The sequence below is a fragment of the Protopterus annectens genome, chromosome 9.part0, assembly GCF_019279795.1.
Source record: "Protopterus annectens isolate FY-2018-M chromosome 9.part0, PAN1.0, whole genome shotgun sequence".
NCBI classification, from domain to species: Eukaryota; Metazoa; Chordata; order Ceratodontiformes; family Protopteridae; genus Protopterus; species Protopterus annectens.
Window position 1 is genome coordinate 1,549,682,135 of NC_056743.1, and position 25,062 is coordinate 1,549,707,196.

At 40.5% G+C, this 25,062-nt stretch overlaps 1 protein-coding gene across 1 annotated transcript in view; it reads right to left on the bottom strand.

Moving 5' to 3' along the window:
* LCP2 (lymphocyte cytosolic protein 2) overlaps nt 1–25,062 on the bottom strand; it is a 1,995,233-nt gene that overhangs the window by 1,138,876 nt on the left and 831,295 nt on the right. The window contains exon 6 of the mRNA XM_044084497.1: nt 2,195–2,229. Within this exon, the coding sequence (XP_043940432.1) occupies nt 2,195–2,229 (35 nt within the window). The remainder of the gene's footprint in view (nt 1–2,194; nt 2,230–25,062) is intronic.

Below are 25,062 nucleotides of genomic sequence, written 5' to 3' on the forward strand. Positions count from 1 at the left end.
GAGTACTTGTACTTATTGCAGTGTCTCTGTGGCCACTCCAAAAAGCCTTACTGCTTCTGTTACACTCTACCCTTCCTACCAGTATTAATTTAACACAGTATAATTGGTTACCCCTTGTAAAAGCCTTAGAGTATTTGGTTGGTGGCAGCTGCCCTGTAATCTGCAGAGAGGGGGACATAGCTGGTGAATCTGTGTCAGGCTTTCCCAGGTGTGTGTGTGTGTGTGTGTGTGTGTGTGTGTGTGTGTGTGTGTGTGTGTGTGTGTGTGAAAAATCAGATATTTAAGTGTTTGTGCCAGATACTTGGAAATGGGACACAGTGTTCCAAGGTGGGTCTTGTTTGGGATCTGGAGAGACAGAGAGTCCAGTCCCAGTGCAGCATGTTCCCTGTGTGCTCTTGGGAGAAATTGTGTTGGATGCAGAGCGATGGATTTGAAACACTGTGTAAATTCATTCCTGTATTCATTGACTGCCTCTACTTCTGCAGTGGTGCAGCGGTAGCATTGTTGCCAAACAGCAAGAGGTTCTCCCGTTGGATTCTCGGCTGGAGTGCGGGGAGTGCCTTCTGTGTGGAGTGTGCAAGTCCTCCCCGTGGTTGGGTGGGCGTTCGAAAGACATGTGTAAATGGGCGTGTCTTCGTTGAAGGTTGAACGTCGAGCTGGCATCTTGGCGTTCATGAAAATCTACTGCCAATCATTAGCGGACCAGAGTTCCACTGTGGCGACCCCTAACCGGGAAAAGCCGAAAGACAACAACAACATTCAGTGACTGCCTCTCACCAGCGTCAGTGGTGAAGATTGAGGCTCCTTCAGTACTGGCCTGGAGTAAAGAGGGGACTGTCACAGTAGTGACCGCAGATTATGAAGTAAAGACAAAGTCTCAGTAAACTTGTATGTTGATGTAGTGACCACAGCTCTGTGAAGGAAGACAGTGACTGGAGTGTAGGAAGAGGCAATACTCTCTCAACATGTATAAATATACATATGTGTTTGGAGAATTGGTGGCTGGCTTGCCTCCCACATGGGGGAGGTGCAAGGGATTGCCCCCCCCAGCAAAAACACTTGCAGTCTTATTTTTCTCTCTTCTAAAATTTTGGGGAATTTGTTTATTTAACTTGCAGTACAAATAAAGCATTTGGTATATCTTTAGACTACCGCATGTGATTTCTATTTTTTCTACCCAATGGGATTATACCATTTGTGTCTGTGACTAAGGTACTATACTCTACTATACTCCAGTTTATTATATACATTTTAGGAAATAATAAATAGTAAGTTTTAATTCCATAATATTCTTAAAAATTTTGCTTGCAAGAAAGCTTTAGCTCAATAATACTCACTGGAGATACAAAAAGGGGTGTAACCGATTTTGTTTATTCAAATTCATTCAAATCTGATCTTTGAGTGAAAAATGCTGGACATAAACTACATTTGACTAGCACTATAAATTAAGAAAATGTGTTGCTTATTGTGGATGACAAAGCAAAACCTGTACATAACCCCTATGGTTGCACACCCTCCAGTCCTTCCTTCTATTGTAATCAACTCCAGTTTCATTACAGCCTGGCAAAAGATCTCTGCCTACAGTGTAGCTAGTAGTATTAACCTATTGAATGTAATTCTGTTCAGTGAAATGACTGATTTCCACATAAGATATCTTAACACAGTAGATACTTATATAATGTCTCATACTACATCACATTTTCTGTTCTGTAACAGCAATTACCTTACATTTTGTAGACACAGATACATGTTCAATGAGGTCACCAATGTTTTGATAGAGTTTCAACAGCAATAAAAGGTTGTCAGGCAAATGAGAGTGTTTTTTTTATATTTAATTGTTATTAGTATGAGATAAATAACTTATGCTGAATGAAAATTACAAAAAACAACAATGCTGTATACTAGATCTCTTTAATGTTGATACAGAAAAATATTTTAAACCAATCAAGTTTGTGAATGTTTTATGAACAGGTTACACAATATGACTGTAGTATAGGACAGACATTAATATTTTGGGCTTTAATGGTGCAGAGTACCACAAAGTCTGTCTTATAAATGGTTCTAAACAAGGATCATAACTTTGCAGTAATTCTAGGTCTCCCACAGATAAAAGGAAAACTCCAATGAATGTATCTGGATCACCATTAGCATCTGATAAAAAAGAATATTGCAACAGATAAGAAAAGGCACTTACAAATGAGGACCAATACTGTTCGTCATCACGGTATCCTAGGAAAATAATTTATAATTTATTTTGATAATATGCTCAGATAGTGCAGTCATTGACAACCATAAATGAATGTCATTAAGCAAAATGATAACAAACATATCTGAATTTTTGTTAACATACAACTGCCAAGTTTCTCTTTAAGGGACACACAAACTGATTATTTTATCATAGCTTCTGAAGACAAAATGCTACCTGGCAACCCTGCAAGTAAAGCCTCCTGAAACTAATCCTCAAAAGATATATAAACTACTCGTGGGCAGTAGCTCCTTAAGGCAGACTGTAGCTTCATTTTATATGGTTTTCAGTGACTAATTCAGAAAAACAGATATATGAAATCAGCTCTCATGGGCTTTCATATGTCATATGTTATGCTCTCATCTTTAAATGTACTTATTTTCTTTAGTATTCACAACTTTACTTTGTGGCAAGTGCACAGTCATGTAGGACTTTCCCCCTTTAATTGTTTGCAGCACGATGCCGCAGCCTCAGAAATGCAAATTGTCAACCATTTATGTACAAGAATCAGACCTTAATTATATATAGCATTTAAGGAAAGAGATGTGTACTTTTCAAACTGCAGTACATACTTGAGAAATATGATGTGAAAAGGGTTAGTGCATCATACCATGATGAAATGGAAACTTACTGGTGCAGAAAAACTCCATGTTTTTTATAGGTATGACTCTTTCCCTTCCTCCATTCATTATCTCTGGATATCAGTTCTGGGAGATTGGCATAATGGTTAAGATGTTTACCTTGTAGACACAAGGTGTGAGGTTTGATTCTCACATGGGGTAATTGGCTAGGCTTAAAATGGCCCACAAGGGCAATGATCCTAGTAGTAATCTATGAATCTGCTATTATTCATGCCACTCTAGAATGAAATAATGTAGGTTTAACAATTTGTGAAGGAGGAACTAGCATGTAATGAAACAATCTACTAAGAGTCAAATGGTAATAAATGTGGCACACGTAAAGCATATAAGGCAGTATCACTTCCACTTCATAATAGGTCTGCCATAAAGGAGAAAATGATTAATAGGAAATAAAATGAAAGGGTAATGCTTAACAAATGATAAGAAGCAAATTTAATGATATTAACTATAAGGAGTATAAGGGTCTCCATTAAATGACAAGTCCTCTAATTTTGAAAGTAGGATTTTTTTCTAAGTGCATTTTTGCCTTTTGCATAAGGAACAATGAATCCACGTATAGTATGTATAGAGGAATAAGATGATGGGGTAAAGACCCCATGGAAGGTGCATATGGGTGAACTCCCTGTAAAAGTTTAGTCCAATGAAGAAAAAGAAAACACTTAAAAAAAACAACTTTAGATATTTCAAGAACACATAATTTTAGTTATTGCAATTTTGATTGGTTGCCAAATGCAGGCCATTAGATAGGAAGATGACTGAAACAGTTAATCATCTGCTAACAGTCAGTGTGCCAACGTACCTTATACAGTCAGCCCTTTCCTTGTTAAACAATCCAAACATTTATAATAGAAGCCAAAACAACTGTTCTAGAATCTGTTGCAAACTAGTATCAAGGCTTTCAAAAAACAAATGTCATTTTCTGTTTAGATTCTCATTTTTGAAACCTATCATATTATGGCTTGAGACACATTCTTAGGATGTAAGAAGCAACAAATATTTCTTCAGTGAAAAAATATCATATGTTATTCTGAATATCAGGTTTCTAAATGCATGGAATTCAGAAACAGAATTTCTAAGGGCTCCTAAAAAGTAAAACCTTTGCAGCCATTGTTTATAGAGCTTTCCCATCCCACATCATCATGCTTTGAGGTTTAGTCCTTCTATCCAGTAGTTTATTGTAGTGTATATAGTGCCTCGATTTTGCTCAAATAAATTACTAAATTATATCCTGGCTCAGCACTGCTGTAGCACGAGACATGACCTAACAATGTTTAGAGTGGTGCTGTTAAGCATCCCATACATGTTGTTAAGGTCAGGCATGCACTAAAAGAAGACAGAGCCAACCAGTAAATAACAGAAGCAGAGCTTGAAATGGCTTTGTTTCAACTTCTGTTTCTGCCTGCTGTCTGTTAAAGTACACACGTATTTTGAATTAAACTGCTTCCCTTAGATAGGTAATGTGAAAGGATGTCAACAACTTCCCCACTGGTTTATTGACTTTCAGTGCCAAAGCAACACATTGCATTTTTTATCTAATTTTTGACTAACCAGTAGTACACAGAGAAGATAAATCTCACTGCACTACAAAGAATTGTGATAGTCTCTCGTGTTTTCGACATGGATGCTAAGATTCCCCTCTTCAGATTCGCTCTAGAAGTGAATTTCTTGGCATGTATATCTTGAGCACATAATATGCTCATTACAATCATTGACCCAATCATAATCCTCTGTATTATTGTTGCCAAGTTACTACAAGTTACTGCAACTATGGTGTTAAATATACCTAAACTACATTTCAAAGATTTAACCTCAGAATTCATCATTTCAGTGTTTTACAATTCCAAGCCATAGATATAGCCAACTTGCTGGCAGACAGGTTCAGTGAAAACACCATCCCCCGTCCCCCCCAACAGTAAACCAGGATATCTCCAGCACCTGCCTCCCTACCCTCAACACCAGGGAGCATGTCCTTAATATGCTCTCAAAGACAAAATATACAGTCTCCATGGGACCCAATAACATCCCTGGCTGTATCCTACATGAACTCAGGCATGAGCTCTCAGCTCCATTAGACACCCTATTCAACCAAAGCCTGAGCACCGGCTTCATCCCAGCTGAATGGAGGGCAGCCACTGTCATCCCTCTACACAAAGGTGGAGCGTCCACTGACCCAGGCAATTATAGGCCCATCAGCCTAACTAGCCTGATCTTCAAGGCCATGGAACACATTGTCATGAACCTTATAAACAAGGACATTGGCAACCTCCAAATGCTTGACCCCACACAGTTTGGTTTTGTCAAAGGGAGATCATGTCTGTTAAACTTGGCTGACTTCTTCGAAACAGTCACCAAAGTCATGGATGAGGGGAAGACGGTGCACACCACCTACCTTGATCTAGACAAAGCCTTTGACACTATTCCCCACTCGAGCATAATAGATAAACTCACCCAGCTAGGCGTCAGCCCATATGTTACCCAGATGGGTAGCTAACTGGCTCACTGACAGAACCCACTCAGTCAAAGTAGGGGAAGCCACCTCTAGTAGTACACTCGTAACTAGTGGTGTACCCCAAGGATTGGTCTTGGGGACTCTACTGTTTGGGATATATTTTGCTGAGGTGGAAGCCAAAGCCAGTAGTCTGTGACTGACCAAGTTTGCAGATGACTGCAAGCTGGGCACTGTCTTAAATTCACCTAGTGATATGAACATCCTCCAAGAGGACCTTAACCAAACTAATGACTGGTGCCAGAAGCATGACATCAAACTGAATGCCAAGAAATGCATCATTATCCCCTTTGGGGAATTATCACAACAGTATTCACCTGCATGTTAACTGAATTATGAATGTCAAACTGTTGGCTGTTGAAATGCTTGACACATTTCTTCTCACGATAACTGTCCAGCACTGTATAACTGTCATTACCATTCTTTTTATTGTTTCTTCTTATTGCTTATTTTGTTTCCCTAATATGTTGTATCATTATATAGTTCACTATATATGTTGTATAATTTTGTTAAACTATAGATGTTGTATCGTTTTGTTAAACTAAATGCCGGAGCTTTTCTCCCCGGGCCTCTGCTGTAAATGGACCTGGTCCAGTCAGATCTTCCCAGTTAACAAATGTAAAATAAAATAAATAAATAAAATAAAACAACGCACTAAGCACACAATCAGTCGTGAGGGACTTGGGCACCCAGGTTGATAGCAATCTGACTTTTGACCACCACATTGCCTCCATTGTATGGAAGGCTTTCTACATAGCCCACCTCATAAATAAGGGCATTTCATCCAGGAACAAGGGGATCATAACATCCCTGTGCTCCTCCCTTATCAGGCCCATTATCGAGTACAATGCCCCCATCTACATGTACCTTGCCAAGCATATGCAGCAACTGGGGAGACCACAGAGGTTCCTGACCAGGAAAATCCAGGGTCTCAAACACCTATCCTATACAGATAGGCTAAAAGCCCTGTCCCTCAACTTAGTCTCATACAGACTGCTCAGAGGTGACCTGTGTCTGGCATACAAGGCCATCTCAGACCCAGCCTTGATGGAGTTGCTGGATATCCATAAGACAAACTCCACTGGTGTAACCCACACACAAGGCCTTAACCTGGTCTGTGACATTAATGGAACTTGTTAGAGGGATAGATTTGTGTCCCAAATACTCCCCCATCTGTAGAAGAGACTCCCCCTCCATGTCAAGCAGAGTACCTCTCTAGCCCTCTTTAAGAAGAACCTAGACAACTGGATGGGAAACAGAAAATACACACCTGGGATCCCACCTGTGTCCCTGCTGGACAGGGGAAACAGGTGCTGACTTTGAGTGAACATGGGAGAAATTCTCTGCTAGGATTACAAGGGCCTCTGGGCCAATAGCCTACTATCAACCTATGAAAAGAGGTCTATTGTGATAACTTTATTTTTTGTAAGACATAGACTTCTACAAATACTTAGAAATAAGGAAAAATGGAGAAACACATAAAGGAGGTCTGAGGGCCACTTTGGAACAACATATTTCTGGAATATCCTCCAAAGAATTGATATGAGAAAAGGACCTGCTGCATTTGAAGTTAATCAGAAATGCAAAAATATCACATCATGGCTCATGGCTTTCCTTCAGTGATGGAAAAGAGTCCATGCTACTGACTGATTAAGACAACCTTGTGAAGCATCAGTAAACAGTGGCTGAAACAATCTTCAAGGGTGCTGCTTGACCAAGGATGTAAGAGTAAATGGCAAAGTGATTGATAAAAAAGGCTCAGTCTCATAATCTCATGGCCTCCAACATTACAGATAGAAAAAGGCTTGTATACTATATCACTACTGTGTTGTCAGAGTGAAATGCTATTGCATCAGAATGGAGGAAGCCCTAAAAACTGCAAAATAAAAAGAATGACATTCATATAATGATAATAATACCCATTTGTTAACCAAGTAGGCCAACTGGAAACATAGTCTGACTTGTTCAAGATCACACAGTAGGCAAATGAAGTTTACAGGAAACAGACCCTATACCATAGGAACTAAAGCTGACAGCCTTGACCAACTGTGCCAACTACCATATGCAGAGAGTTGATATGTAGATTGGCCTCTGAGGTTGAACATGTGCTTTTTTTTTGGGCCAGCTGCTCCACATAACATCTTCTCCAACTCTAAAATAGAGGCATTTGGGGACATAGCCATGCCTGTGGAATGTGAGCTAGAAAGGGTCTGCCCAGTTAATGGTTGGAATCACAAATATACCATGAGAGAAATTTCTTGGCCTTTATTCAGATCTTGATGGGATCCTGTAAGCAGTCTATAAAATGATGTCATGAACCTTGAAGGTCTATAAAAGAACCTGCAAGAGGAATCTCATATGAGGAATCTTAAAATTGTGGATGGCATGATCCAGGCTGTCAAAAGACAGAAAACTACAGGAACCAGGCCACTGGGCAGAATTTTAAGAACACTATACTTGATGGACCGAATTTTTTTTTTTTTTTGACGGACAGATTCTTATGCAGTTACATGTTCTGGACATCTAAATGGCAGATCAAATCTCCTTCAGACAAACAAAGAAGGATGGACTGCACCACAACTTTTCCAAAGGACTCTTTAATAATGAATTTCATTTAGGCCATCCAAGGTGAAGATAGGCCTGAAGTCTTTTATCTTTATTTTTTATTTTTTGCTGCTAAAAGAATCTGAAGTAAAATCCTAATGTTTTTTAGTCAGTGGGACCTCTTGGAAGGCTCACTTATACAGAAGACACTGGACCTCTTTCTTGACCACAACATATTGACATCATGGAACACCTGGGAGAGGAAGAGATGGCAGTTTAGGTGTGGCCAGGAATGGGATGGAATTGTCTCTATATTCCAGGCCTCTGAACCACCTGTCATCTATGATGGCCTCAAATGCTTAGAGATGGCCTTCAGAGGTGAAATGTTTGACAAGGCCTCAGGGAGTAGACTTAAGTACTCTGGAGACTGGACCATGTTGCAGAAGACCATCTGCTTAGCGACAATAGCCTGTTTTTATATTTCTTGGTTCCTTGTAGCATTTTCTAAAAACCTTTCAAATGTTCTTGTTAGGAGTGTTGAAATCATTGTAGATATGGGCTCAACTGCATTCAAAAGAATTGACAGTGAGAAGCCTGAAATTTCAGTGTAGCTTTCAGAAGAGTATAGTCTTCACTCTCCTGCTTTTCTAGTTCAGTATTTATGGAAATTCTAAACAACATGGTTCTATCAGATGGTTACTGCAGAATTTGATCTTGGTGTTTTTATCAGATTCTTGCAAACTGTGCTGGGCATGATTAGGAACAGTCAGACTTATGGCTGCCACCCTCACTGGACACAGCATATGAACTGGTTAACCACAGTACCTGGGGCTACCATCTGAGTTTGCAACTTTGCCTTAATCTCTCAGTCTGGAAATCCCTCCAAAATAACATGAGAATTCATTAGTCATCTCCATCTGGAACCCTAACACGTGAGTCAGGTAGTGTAATGAGGAGGGTAGGTTTGGCATAATGGTTAAGGTCTTTGCCTCATAAACATAAGGTTTAAGGTTTGATTCGGACCTCAAGATATTGGCTAGGCTTAAAATAGCCTTTCAAGGCAGTTAGCCTAGTATGAAACTATGAACCTATAATATCCTCAGGAACAAAATGAAACACAAAAATATATGCTTCAAAAGTCATCCAAAGCTCTGTTTTCTTTACTGGGAGGGTGTGCAATCTTGTACTGAAACTTTGGGTTCTTTTTTAGAGCAGCCATTATAAACATACAGTTCACAAATGGGTTCTCCAACCACTTCAAACAGTCTGGAGAGGGTGTCAAGCTTCTATGGAATTAAAGCCATCATTCCATGCATTCTGTGCAACCAGCTAAACCATCTTACCCCCTATTGGAACCACCCAAGTAAACAATATGGAAGACATGATGGCTTTAGCAAGGATGCACTTGCACTTAGAAGGTATGCTTAACTGCAATTATACATTAACTCTAATGTGTTCCAGTGTCTGCCTGACCTTGTGGTCATCAGGTGGTAAGAGAAGGAAATTAGCATAATGGTCATCATCCGTGTCTAAAATTCCTGGGGGAGGAAATCTGCAATCCAGATGCACACCATTCTAAGTCTCCATGGGTTCTGTGTTCTGGGACAGAGGGTGATGGATCATAGAAGCTGCAGCATAAAGATATATAGGGAAAACATTGTCTGATCACCATGGGGAAAGGCTCATGTAACTAAGTCAGCAAAGTCATCATTAAGTTTACCATGACTCTATTGCAGCCAAGGCTGACTGCTAAAACTGAGACTGCCAACCCCAAAGCAGAAACACTGGACTCCAAAGATTCTAAAGTGGAGGATGAATGGGTTGATCTTGGCACCAAGGCTAACAACAATGCTATGTAGATCAAAGCAGATATCAACAACCTGGTTAAGAAAGGCAACATAAACATCAACCATCATAAGCCTGACTCTGTGGAAAGAATACTCTGCCCCAAAAGGGGAGAGACCAATCACAATTTCAGGAGACCAACCGCAACATCAAGGCAGGCATTGATCCTGAAGGAGTCAAGGTTAGGAATGTTGAAGATGATGAAAACGTCAACACTGGTATTGTTGATGCCAAACATATCAATCTTGACTGGGCCTTGAATGCCAACAATGACTATGATGGGTTGGGGTCTATATTAGATAATTGAACATTTGAAAGTTTGACTACCATATGGTTGACACCATATGATCAAACTTTCAAAATCCTGAATATCTAATTAAAAAAAAATATATTTTTGGCTTTTCCCAGCTAGGGGTTGCCACAGCAGAACTCCGATTCGCTAATGATTGGCAGTCGATTTTTATGGTGCCAAGTTGCCAGCCCGACCTTCAGCGAAGGCATGCCCATTCACGCATGTCTTTCAGAGGTCACTTGACCATGGGGGGGACATGCAAACTCCACACAGAAGGCACTCCAGCTGAGAATTGAACAGGAGAACCTCTTGCTCTGAGGCAACAACTCTACCACTGTACCATCTACCTGAATGCTCTAAGCAGGGGGGTTGCACCCTCCACATGCCCCGCTCTTTAAATATCTCAACTCAGAGATTGCACTATTGTGCAGAAAAGGGAAATCTTCCCATTCTGCACTGTACGGAGATCTCCGTTACAATGTTCAAACATTCAAAAATCTGATCATATGGTGTCCACCATATGAGACTCGAAATTTTGAATGTTTGAACATTCAATATAGACCCGATGGGCTGACTGATTATCTGGAAGGGAATAAAGCTTGAACCAAGAAAAGTGAGTAAGGGTCAGGACTGATGCCAGAAAAAGGGGCACAGAATTTTCTCTTGAGCCTCTAATCCTAGCAGGGGAATACCCATGACTATAACTTCCATTTTGAAAGTGCGATTTAATTTAACCATGGCTAAAGAAATATGGACAGAAATCATTGAGTGCAGTGCATTGTGGGTAAAAGAGAGGCTCTAAAGTGGCCTGGGAAGCATTTTGATACTGGACTAAGTCCTGTCACTCTCAGCCCTACAGATGATAGAAATGAAGCTCCCCATATCAGCCATTTGTCCATTTTTTATTGTTTCATGTGACTAATAGTCCCTGGTCTCCCCCCATGTCTACATGTATGTTTTGTAACTTTCATGCCTTCACTTGCATAAAGGATTACATTTATTACTATTCTACCCACTATTCAGCTTCTTAACTGTGTATCTTAGTGTGATGGATACAAGTATAGGCCTTCGGTCCTGCACTGCTATTAAAATATTTATGTCAAGGAGAGATGGGGATCTGAATCTTACCACTGTCACCAAATAGTGCGATGTATATGGATTATGGAATCTAAATCCACAACACTGCAAACAAATATGTATGCAAAAGAGTGACTGGTCTATATTGCTTATAGTAAATGTGCACTACTGTCTTGGGTTATAATCAACACCTGTTATATTTAAATAAGCTTTCTAATATGAGCTACAGAATAAGGATATAATCATGGACTCCCCAGTTTTTTTTTCACTTCATTCTGAGCCTAGTGCCTTACAGTGCCAAATTACCAAAACTAATTAAGACTTACCCAAACTGTTTTTCATATGCATACACTCATCATGTTTATTAGAAGGGTCTTCTGATAAATCCCAGTGAGAGTACTCACTTCATGTATTTGTGGTTTATTGGGATCAAACAGATTACTAATCTGATACCAAGATCTCATTTGCTGACCCTCTTTCAATGAGTCAAGCATCACTGAATTAAAACACTTATGGTCAAACAATCTCAATGAAAAGACAGCAGATATCAACAGCCATACCAATGCAGCAATGACATGTTTCATTAGCAAAATAAGTAATCAGCCATTAACTTTTATGAACGAACTAATGAAAACTTTTTTCTTCAAAAAATGATAGCCAGGGAAAAGAAAAGAAAATGTTTCATAAAGATAGACTGATGACGGCAAAAGCTCTAACTGCCTCTGTTGTTGCCATTTCCAAATATCTATAGCAATTTACTGAAACTTGATGATGAAAATCAAATCCAACAAGACTGTGATCAAAGAATCACTGTTTCATCATTCTCCACACATTAGAATTTTCCCAAGTCCAAATAACAGTCTCATGCAAACGGAAATAAAATAACTGCTGCTTTGGTTAAAAAAAAAAAACTCTTCAGAGGTTAGACTGATTTCAAACACAAATTGAATCAGTATTTCATTTTAAAACAATGGATAGAAAGTACAAGCAGTTTTGTTCTTTAATGGGGTAGTGCTTATTATGAAGGAAAAAGCATGGTAGCCATAAACAATTCCACATTATTTAAAAACACACACACTTATAAATTCTACTCATCTAATGAAATGCACATTGCTTACATTTGTAAATCCAGAAAAACGTGTATCATCTGACACCCAGCATATCTACATTCTAGCCATGGTCCTCAACATACAATGCCTCTTGTACTTCAGATAAATATTTATTTGTTTACATGAAGTCCTCTATTGGATTATGTTCTGCATAGAGTTTACATGTCCTTCTAATATCTGTATCTCTTTTGTCTTTTACATACCAAAGACATAAAGATAAGTGAAATGGAAACCTAAAATACCTATAGGCCTGTGTATAAATTTGGCAGAAATAAGCATCCATAATTTGTAAACTGCTCTAGAGTAGGCTACTAAGCAAATCTTGAGTGCTAGGTCTTATAAGTGCTGATATATGGGAAAATAAAATCATTATGGGGGAAGCTGGCCATTGCACTGTAATTAAATTCTGAATCATTAGATAAGAAGCTGCTGGGTAAAGACCACACACGGAACCACAAAAGGGATTGTGGGTTTGTGAATGCTGCTTTTACGGGTATGGGTTTGCAATGACTAGTAAAGCTATCTCAGCTGTAGGTAACTAATTTGAATAACTCTTTGTGATGCTGGCTGCACTGATGTGATATAGAGGCTTGTGACAGTGAAACAACACTAAAAGTCAGTATATGTGTCCGCCATTCATGATTTAGAAGTTTCATTGTGTAGTGTCATGTGTAATGTCTATATGTATATTATTGTGATCTGGGAATACTGGCATCACTTACGTAATACCATCCCAATGAAGTTTCAGCATTATAAAAAGCATATTCCTCAGAAAAGTGCTGATGCATAGCTGGTAAACTATAAAACTGGCAAAGTCTATTAAATCAGCAAAACAAACAGTAACAATTTTCATCTCTTGATGCAAAAACGTGAGACTTCATTAGACTGTATGAGGCACCAGTGAAACCATTACTAGTTAAATCATGCAAATAAAAGTGAACCAATTACAAATGCAATGTTCTCTAAAATGGTTTAACAAAATATACAAAATATTTAATAAATATTATACATGTCACATAATTTAACCGTGGCAAATGTCATCATCAATTAACACTTGCTACAAAAATTCCTTGAAATGTAATAATCTGTTTTCTCTGTCACATTTTCTCCTTTACTATTGTTGGAAATCCAACATACAGAACAAATTCTTTCATACTTGTCACATTCTATGTTACTCTCACCTAAAGCCTGAAGTACAGTTTTTACTCTAATTTCATAGTAATGTTTTAACATGCAGATGCAAAGTATCCTAGCTGTTTTACTAACACAGAAGGCCTAACACATTTTAAATGTGGGTATAAGACCTAAATATTTTGAACTACAACTAAAACATTCTGGTGTCCGTCAACTCTTTTGTTTGCTCATACTGTAATAAAAAGGACTATGCTTTCACATTTAAAGGTACCCTCCCTTGCTGTACAAAAGCCTTTACAAAATGTGTAATAGTTTATCAGATGTTTGCATATTTTTGTTAAACTGATTTTATGGAACATTCCATGGGAATTGTTCTCGACTAGTGGCCACATGCAGGGCGTGTGCAATTCAGAGACACATTCAGAGTGAGTGGTGTAGGTGGAGCAGCAGAATCGCTCATAGTATATGTTAATGGCTATAAAAACACAAGCTCATGAGCAAGAAGGGGTACTGCATCTGCAAAGATGGGGGAGTGATTCAGACATGTATAAAGAACAAAATATGCTGTGTGAACACTAGTGGTAATGACCACAGCCAAATCCTCAATGATATTCAGGGGGAATTGCAGAAATATGCTAAGGGTTCTTGCAGCATTAGTGAACCTTTATATGCAGCAGGCTATTATTGCCACTAAGATTCATTGTGGTTGTGCATCATCAACCTTGGAAGTGCTGTACCATCTGACCACACTTAAGATTTTATGGCCTTCACAACAACAATGTAAACAGGTAATGTATGGATTGGAACACCATATAGGAGCTGGTAGACATGTGCCAGTCTCATATGCAGGCCCATGAGAGTCGTGAATTACCAATTTCAGTTGATACAAAGGTATGTGTGGCTTTATAAACATTAGTTACAGGGACCTTTAAGCAAACAACAGGGGACACAGTGGGGGTATCTCAAACATCTGCCTTGAGAATACTCCATCAGCTTCTTGACTTCATGCTGCAGTATGTGGGGAAACATTTGTGGTTTTCACATACCACAGAGGAGAGAAAGACTCCATCATCTACACTCACATTTAAAAAAAAAAGCACCACCTGGTTTCCTGGGAAAATCGTATGTGAACTGTCAAGGCTTTTACTCCATCAAGTACTAGGTAGTCTGTAATGTACAGTAAATCATCTACAGTTTGTCTGCAGGCTACACAGCAGTTGCCATGACTCCCACATATTGCAGATGCGTGACTGTTATCAATATCTTTTGAGGGATGACTTCCCACTGGGTCATCAGCTATACAAATATGCTCTATTACAAACTCATTGGTCACCCCCCCCCCGGGTTATCTTATTAGAGATGCTGGATATGCATTGACTGAGTGTGACAGACTAGGTATACAAATATGCTCTATTACAAACTTTGGTCATCCTCCTGGACATCCTACTACAGATGCTAGATATGCATTGACTGAGTGAGACAGATCAAATATGCTCTGTTGCAAATCCTGGTCATCAAGGAGCATGTATTTTGGCTGCTGACTGCATGCTTTCACTGCGTGTATGTATCTGGTGCTGCCCTGTATTATGACTCTGATACATGCACTAAGATATATGCAGTGTGTACTATGTTACACAGTATGATACTTAGGAGACAATTGCAGCATTGAGGGCAACTTCAGGAGGAAAATCTCCCAGCACACCAGACAGTGGAGGCTGGATGAGGAGTCCGGGGATGACTGAGCAGCAGAGGATAAGCATGCTAGATGAAAGATAACAGAGTATGCCATGGTACTGACAATGAGGCAGCAACTGGCAGATAACTTCAGCCCATAGTAAAGCATATACACTACAGCAACTGTCTTTAGCCATGCATAGGCTGGCTACACTATACAGTAGACATAGGCAACCCAAGTAAAAAAGTGCAAAGGGCAAGGCACAGTTATCATCATATGCACAGATTGGGGAGGGAGCACAAGTTTGCAGTATTTTCTACTGGAAAATATTGTAGAAATTGAAAGCCTTATGACTGTGCTGTATATATGAGTTAGGGCTGGAGGCGATTACTACAACAGGCTTTGGACTGGCCCACTTACACTGGTCATCTGAGTGTGTAGAGTGTGTGTCGGTGTGTGTGTGTGTGTGTGTGTGTGTGTGTGTGTGTGTGTGTGTGTGTGAGTGAGAGAGAGAGAGAGAGTGTGTGTGTGTGTGTGTGTGTGTGTGTGTGTGTGTGTGTGTGTGTGTGTGTGTGTGTGTGTGTGTGTGTGTGTGTGTGTGTGAGCAAGTGTGTATATGCTGGGAAAAATCACAGCAGCAGTTGCAATGGATAGGTCCAGGGCATGCATGAAATATGATTGGGTATCCCATGCATGGCCCTATCAATGGAAGCTGCCTCTTCTAGAAATGTCATGGATAATACCATGGCCCTGGTTAGATGCAGGTGTGATGTATGACTGTGAAAAGTAAACGTTACCAAACATGCCACTGTAGGGGTCACCTTGACCTGAAGGATGCCCTCTTCTGTCTATAGGTGCCTCCACATTCGATATTGTTGTAGAACAGTTGGTGCTGTGTGATCATGACCCTGGCCATCCACATCTATGATGGCTGCTATTCATGGAAGGACAGCTGGACTGACTGCATGGAGTACAATTAACCTGTCAAAAAGTTTACATGTATAGGCCATGCAGTCTTAGAGGTCATCCCACACACTCTGCATTACCAGTATCATCTCTGCAAAGGCTGAGGTGGTACTAGCACATACCCCCTGATGGCTTTGCACATATATTCAGTCACATTAATTGATACAGTTACTTCAGGGGTTGTGCAGTACCTATATCTTTGAGATACACTAATATACACTCCCATGTGGTCACTACCCACTCCCACCCTATGGAGCTTGTTGCAGAAATTGATGCCTGGGCAACAAGGGTTGACTTACTACCTTGACTGTGAGTGTCCACCCTGTTTGATGTGTGTCTATTGACTGTCTACAGGCACAGTGGCTGTGTCATTGTCCTGGACATAGAATTTTGTTTGCACATTCCCTGTGTCCAGCACAGACACTGTACTCCCTGACCATGCAGACTATTCATCTCCATCATCATCAGAGATAGATGATTATTCAACATCAGGAGGTGGAAACTCCATGGTGGTGATGCCAGATAGAGAATCATCTGTAAAGACATCTAAGTACAAAGCTCAGTATAAGTGTAACCCATCATCTCTACTTTACTTCCAGTGCAGATTTAATGCTATAGTGGCTACCAACAATACAAGGTAACACATCTTACCACATGCAGGTGCCCAAGGATGTTGCATCTCTCATGTACCTATAGTACCTGAAGCACACAACATCAGTGAGATATCTAAAAGTTAAAAATAATTATGGCATAATGCAGAAATAGTACTACTCACATGGGGCATCTCCAAAAGATAGTCTTGGGGTACACAGTAGCTTAGCTACAAGGTCCAACACCACATTGTCAGACTTTGATGAGTCAATTACCCCTCTGAGAGAGGGCATAAACACCTCTATCTCCATTAGAAGTAGCTTGAGTGACACCCCCATTCCCTTTGGCCTGTCTTTCTGTACAAGGCAGAGAATATGTTCTTCTGCATTTTGGATAATGCCAGTGGCCCTACATTTGACACAGTTGCAGCCCTGGCCACCAACTGCATTAATGTCAACAACAAGATCCTGTCTAGCACATTCATGGTAGGGCCAGTTAGCAGTCTCCCGCATGTAGAGCCATCAGCCATGCAGATGTGAATCACCAGTATTTGCTCTTCCTGGATAGTTGTTTTGATAAAAAGCACACCATGTGGGTATGCCACTATAGACTGCTTGTCCAGCTACTCTACGTGCAGTGTAGCATCCTTCCTGTGCACTCAGCTGGGAATGGTAACATTAGGCACAAGAGTATGCTTTATAACCTTCAACCACTAACAAACACAAAACAACAGTATAGACAACTTCCCCCACCCAAGTACATACACAGAAGCTTAAGACAGGCATGTGATCAGTCTGAAAGCTGTCCCCCCCTTAATGTCACACTACTTTTATGCACAGTCTGCAACATGCACCCTTTCACAGGGATATAACGGGATAATACCTGCTGTGTTCAACTTCAGTTGAGACAAGGTCATCCACAAGCATGTTACCATGTAGGGTACAGGATATAATGCAAGTGCTACAGTACTAGGCATATATATGTATATATATATATATATATATATATATATATATATATATATATATATATATATATATATACACACACACACATATACACACACACACACACACACATACACACACACACACACACACACACACACACACACACATACACACACACACACAGGTATAGGTATGGCCCATGCTATCACAGGTCAGTACTGGTCTCCCTCCTTTAAAAGCCATGCTTTTGGGTGTACTGCCTACCAACTTTCCTAGTACTTATAACCACCCACTCTGTGCTTCACTGAATACTTTCTCCTTATTAAAGCACTTAGTAAGTACTGCATATTTCCTCTCAGCAAGTACTTCCACACAGAAGGATTAATTTACATCAACAAAAAAGTACTATTCTAGAAAATGCTGCATATGTGTCACATTTATAAAGCCAAGTGCCTGAAAAACTGAACAGCTTTATATTGAACAGAAAACAAAAACAGAAAAGTAAAAAAAAAAGACTGAGATGCAATGGGTTCAAGGAATGTATACATTCTCTGCTGTAGTGTGATTTATTTATCTGTTTGACATTTGTTATATCAGAGTTGGGATATAAGATTAGGTGTGGAGGGGGAGGGGGTCCTAAACCTCTTATGTATGACATTTGCCAAGTTTTTCAATGTTCAGGGTTTTTTTGCTTAGCATAAAGCCATTCAGCATTTTGGCCATTCTGCTTTCAGCAAGTAGAAAATCATCTTTTCACAGTGTTAAAACAACAACAACAACAACAACAACAAAAAATGCTGCCCAGATGTCACAGGAAACTTTTAATACTGTTTTGTTTTTAGTGCTTTCATTCCAGGATCAAAGGAACTTCATTAGAAAATATAGCAACTCCTTCCTGGATACATTTATAGGACAACCACACCCACAGACAAAAAAATGTTAATTTCATCATGGTTTGGTATTTCCTACATTTTATCACCACTCTGGGACTATTTAGAGCTTTTTAGATATTTTTATATGGAATTTCTGACCCTGACCACATGGGGTCTGGCATTTTGAAATAATTCTGACTGTTTAGTCTGCATCTAAGTATCCCAGAATGCATTGTCTCCAAAAATTGCATCAGATCTGCCATGTTTTCCCTAAAGCTCCTGTCAGTCCACTGATTTTATAGGCATTCCCTGCTGTGTTATAGTCACCTACTTTTGGTTAAAATTTTATTCTTTTTCAATGACTACTTCAAACACAAGCAGTGCAAATGCTACAGAACAGAACTGAAAATGGCATTTTATTGCTCTTTCTTCTTAGAAATGCTAACTTGATTTCTTTTGTGTAGGCTGAAGTCTAGTTCTTCAAGGTATCTCCCCTCCCCCTTCATACCTACCTTCCCTAGCTGTCAAAGACCTAAGGGTATTTTGACCCATTATCTGCATGTGATTGATAGCTCATAGCAGGTGACTAGACTAATGTACTGTTTTCTTGTCAGCCTTTCCTTCCTTACAGTGGGAGATTTTTTTTTGTTGCACTCCTCCTGTCAAATTTAGAACCAAGCTCCATATCATTGGGAATAATCACCGTTTTGCAAAGCATCAAACTCCCACTTACTTTTCCTTCCTGTTTGGTTAAATAGCTAACTAGATGGACTATAAACATGAAATATTTCACAGACTTGCATGACAGCACCCACATGCTTTTTTTAAGTGGTAATTTAAGGAAATTACAGTATTGCATATTTCTTGTAATTTGATGTAGTGCTGTCGATTAATTGTGACAGACATCTGCTTCTTATGTAAAAACATGCAATTAATGTCTACGCATGGTCATTGCAAATTTATGCTCTTAGTTTTTGCAGCTGTTACTTTGCTTCTGCCTGTACTTTGTCACATATCGGTAGGGCTCTTCAGAAAAGTGAGATTATAGTTTGACATTTTTGCTAGGTTAAGAGTGGGATGGGCAAGGCAGCTCTGACATCACAATGTGGGAGGTCCACTGGCTCTTCTATACACCATGCAAATCAGGCAGGGATTGCATCATTTTGGGGAAGAAAACTTCCCGGTAGCTAGAGCAAGAGCTCTGGCAGATGTGACATCATAATTTCAGAGCCAGCTAGAGGTTTTTCAACTTGGTTTTCAAAGTGAAAGTAAAACAGTACGGAAAGGTAGGAAGCCTAACAGGGAAAATAGTTGAGTGGATGAGTTTTTAAAGCTGCATAGGTGATTTTTCTAGGCTGTATCAAAGAACAGGGACTAAAAGAGACAGCAAGTTGAGCAATCTGCTTTAATATCCTGTTGTTGTCCTTTAAAAAGCCTCAAAGGCACAACATTTTTTAAAGTGCTAGTGCTAAAAAAAGTGCATAAACTTTGACATGACATAATAAAGTCAATATGGTGCTGTGGACCTGGGAAATGAACACTGTTTTTAAGACTCCATTTTTTGTGAGGTAGTTAACTACATGAGCTACCTGGATGACATCTTCATCTTGTGGAAAGGAAGCCACGCTGACCTAGAAGAGTTTCTCAGTGCTCTCAATCTACTGAATTTTTAAAGTTCACTTCTGAGATCCATGAAGATATTCATTGATTTTTTGGATATCTGTTTATACAAAAATAAGGAGATGAGCAGATATGAGTCCAACATTTATAGAAAGTGGACTTTTTCTAATGCCTGTCTACATTTTGACAGTCAGCAGTCATTATGGCAGAAGAATTTAGTTAAGGAGCAGCTGATTCATCTAAATAGGCTTGTCTCCAATGACCGAGTGTTTCAAAGGGAAGCTTATTTTGTTAATCAGCTTTTTAGTGATTGGGGCTACCCGCTAGAGTTGTTGGACAGTATTCATCTCTGGGTCTCAGATCACAGGGACACCAGTTACAGGGTCCTCATATGACATCCCCATTCACTCCCAGTATAAACAGCCTGATAGAATGGGAATTTGACACAAAGTTTTGTGGTTGAGTACTTCAGGCATTTTCATTCCCTCAAACAGGTTATTAACAACCATTGCAGCATGGTATTTAGCTACTTTCATATGACTGATCAACTGGGACAAGAACCAAAGTTTGTTTATAAGAACAGTAAAAATCTTAAATAAATTTTTGAACACAACAGGGACTGTCTTCATGTTCATAGGTTCATAGATTCATAGGTAGGTACTAGGCTATTGGCCCTAGGGCATATATAAGCCTAGCCAAATGGTACCCTGGCTTTCGCCACCCAAGAAAATTATTTTCCTGTGCCCCTGTCAAGCAGAGCCACAGAAGTGATGCCCGAGGTGAATTTCATATCTCCCATCAAATCATCAAGATTTTTCTTGAAGAGTGCTAATGAGGAGCTTTGTTTGATATAGATAGGTAGTTTGTTCCAGAGTATGGGAAGTTCCTGGGACAGGAATCTATCCCTCCAGCATGTTCTGTTGATTGTGGTGACAAGGTTTAGGTCCCTAGAGCGTGTAGCTCGGAGGGATTGGGATTTCTTTAAGTGGAGCATGTCCAACAGCTCTGGGTTTGACATAGTTTTGTATGTTAGGAAGAGATTGCCTCTGAGTAGGTGATATGTGATGGAGTAAAGCTGGAGTTTTTTGAGACGGTCTGTGTAGGGCATCTGTTTGAGGCCAGTAATCCTCTTTGTGAGGTATTTCTGCAGCCTTTCCAGTTGTTGTAGATGTCTTGTGAGGTACATACTAAAAGGGGCGTTGTACTCTATAATGGGTCTAATGAGTGACGAGTAGAGGGGAACAATGACCTCTTTTTTCCTGGATAAGAAACCTTTTGTGATAAGGTGTGCCACATAGAAGGATTTCCTGACTACTGTGGCAATGTGATTATCAAAGGAGAGACTACTGTCCACTTGTGTCCCAAGGTCTCTTATCACACTTTTGGTGTTAAGTAGACTACCACCTATGTGGTAGTTCATGGGTACAGACATTTTACCAAAAGGGATAACAATGCACTTTTTGGCATTGAGCTTGAGGCCATGGCTTTGACACCAGCATCTGTCTCAGTGAGGCCCTTTTGTAGGATGTCCACATCATTAGGAGTTTCGATTATGGCTCCTAGTTTGCAGTCATCTGCGAACAACATTAGCCAAAGACCTTCTTTGTTAGCCTGTACTTCAGAGAAGTTGATACCAAACAGGAGAGGACCCAGGACTGAACCCTGTGGTACTGCACTTGTCACTGGTCTGAAGTTGGATTTGGAGTCTGCTATTTTCACAGAGTGGGTTCTGTCAATGATCCAGTTGGCAACCCATCTTATGACACAGGGATTTATACCTAGTTTAGTGAGTTTATCTATAATTCCAGAGTGGGGAATGGTGTTGAAAGCCTTGGCAAGATCTAGATAATCTGTGTGATGTGTGCCACCTTACCCTCATCTACGGCTTTGGTGACCACTTCAAAGAAGTCTATCAGGTTTAAGAGACATGATCTGTTGTTATTTAGAATGTTGGTATGGGAAGATGTGACACATGAAGACAGTGCAGGTTATAGGTTCATAGGTTGGTACTAGGCTATCAGCCCTAGGGCCTATACAAGCCTAGCCATAACAATTCCCTGGCTATTTCTTCCCACATTATTTACTTTCCTGGACCCCTGTCTAGCAGGGCGACTGACGTGATCCCTGGGGTGAATTTCCTTTCTCCCATCCAATCGTCAAGGTTCCTCTTGAAGAGGTCCAAAGTGGCACTCTGCTTGACATGTATGGGCAATCTATTCCAGAGTCTGGGGAGTCTCTGGGTCAGGAACCTATCCCTCCAGCATGTTTTCTTTATTGTGATGACAAGGTTTAGATCCCTGGAGCGTGTAGCTCTGAGGGATTGGGATTTCTTTAAGTTTAGCATGTCCAACAGCTCTGGGTTTGACATGGCCTTGTATGTTAAGCAGAGATCGCCTCTGAGTAGATGATATGCGACAGAGTATAGCTGGAGTTTTTTAAGGCGGTCAGCGTAGGGCATCTGCTTTAGGCCTGTGATTCTTTTAGTGAGGTATTTCTGAGGCCTTTCCAGTTGTTGCAGATGTCTTGAGAGGTACATACCAAATGGGGCGTTGTATTCTATAATGGGTCTAATGAGGGATGAGTACAGTGGGACAATGACCTCCTTTTTCTGGATGAAAAGCCCTTCGTGATGAGGTGTGCCACATAGAAGGATTTCCTGACTGTTGTGGCGATGTGGTTATCGAAGGTGAGACCACTGTCCACCTGTGTCCCTAAGTCTCTTATCACACTTTCTGTGTTTAGTGTACTGCCACCTATATGGTAATTCATGGATACATGTTTTTTCCCAAAGGGGATAACAATACATTTCTTGGCATTGAGCTTGAGCCCATGGCTCTGGCACCAAGCATCTGTTTCTGTAAGGCCCTTTTGTAGAGTATCCACATCATTTGGGGATTCAATAATGGCTCCCAGTTTGCAGTCATCTGCAAACTTTGTTAGCCAGAGTCCCTTAGTGTTGACCTGTACTTCAGAGAAGTAGATGCCAAACAACAGCGGCCCCAGGACTGAACCCTGAGGTACTCCACTTGTCACTTGTCTGGAGCTGGATTTGGAGTCGGCTACTTTTACCTTGTGGGTTCTATCAGTAAGCCATTTAGCAACCCATTGGGTGACATAGGGATTAATACCCAACTTAGTAAGTTTATCTATGATTCCAGAGTGGGGGATGGTGTCAAAGGCCTTGGCAAGGTCTAGATAGACTGTGTGGACCACCTTACCCTTGTCCATGGCTCTGGAGACTGATTCAAAGAAGTCAATCAGGTTCATGAGACAAGATCGGCCCTTCACAAACCCAAACTGGGTGGGGTCCAGTGCTTGAAGGTTGTCAATGTCTTTGTTTATAAGTTCCATGATAATACGCTCCATGGCCTTGCAGATAAGGCTTGTCAGACTGATGGGACAGTAGTTTCCGGGATCCAAGGTGGATCCCCCCTTGTGGATTGGGATAACTGTAGCTCTGCGCCACTCAGTGGGCACGAAACCTGAGGTGAGGCTATGATTAAACATGACACTTAGGTGAGGTGCTAGTTCATATTGTAGTTCATGTAGTACACAGCCCGAGATGTCATCTGGTCCCATGGATGCTGTATTCTTGGCTTTAGAGAGTGCGTTTTGTACCTGTGTGGCCGTTATTACTGGAATTTGGCAATCTTCCGGTATTGAGATGGGCCATTTAGGGGGTGAGAGGGGATGAAGTTGGCACTGTATCAATCTGCCAGGATATTGGCAATATCTTTTGGATCAGTATATTTATTGCCATTCTGTTTTAGCTCAGAGCAGATCTGAGCATTGCCATTTAGATTCTTGACATAGTTATAGAATGCTTTGTGGTTGTCTTTGGAATCTTTGGCAATTTTATTTTCATAGCTAGCTTTGGAGGATTTTATGAGGCATCTCAGTTTCTTACTGAGGCTAGTAAGGGAGTTTTTTGCATCCTGGGATTTTCCTGTTTTCTGCAAAAGTTTCTTCCTTTTGTTGTAAAGTTTGTTTATGGCAGGGGACCACCAGATTGGCTTCCTTTTTTTGGATGAGAGCATTTTGGTTCTATTTGGGATGGCACGATTCATGCATGAGTGGATGTGCTCGTACAGTGCCTTAGTGTAGGATTCAGCAGTTGAACTTTCAGTTCCCGTCTGCATGGGTGTCATGAAGTTTGTCACTTCTGACTTGAGTAGCATGAAGTTGGCTTTGGAGAAGTTTTTATGGTGGTTTCTTTACTGGGGGGGGGGGGGGGGATGTGGATGTTAAGGGTGATTAGCTTATGGTCAGACTTGACTAACGAGGGGGTGACCATAGGTATGGAGCATTGATTTGCCATGTTGGTAATGACCAGGTCTAGGATATTGGAGCCCCTGGTGGGACTATGGATTAGTTGATCCAGAGCATTGGAATTTATGAATTCCAAGAACCGTTGCGCAAAGGTGTTGGGACATGAGTAGTTTTCCCAGTTAATGGCAGGGTAGTTAAAATCACCCAGTATTACGGTGTTTGGTTCTATCTTAATATTTTCCAGTATGTTTAAAAAGGTGTAGTGAGAATCTTGGGGTATGGTGGGGGATCTGTAGCAAGCTACAATTTGGATTGCAGTCTTACCTAGTGTTAGTTGCACTTGGAGAATTTCAGACACATTGTGTTGACCAACTAGCCTGGTGGTGTGAATATCCTTGGTGAATATTGACACTCTTCCACCTTTAGTGTTTCGGTCCTGGTTTGGTGGCCGAAAAGTGTGGTAAGAGTTGTAGCCTGGTATTGCAGGGGTGCTCTCTGGAGCCTTGAACCAGGTCTCAGTTACTGCACAGATATCGATGTTCTCCATTTTAGGAGTGCCTCGAGAGTGCATTTTGAGGTTTAGACTTCTAGCATTGAGTAGCATTACCTTCAGATTTTGCATGCTTGTACCTGTTATGGTGGTGGTTTTGTCCTTTGAAGTTTGCCTAAAAAAGGCACTATAGGGGTGGCAAGAGCCTTAGCCAGTAACCTGAATCCCAGGGTGAC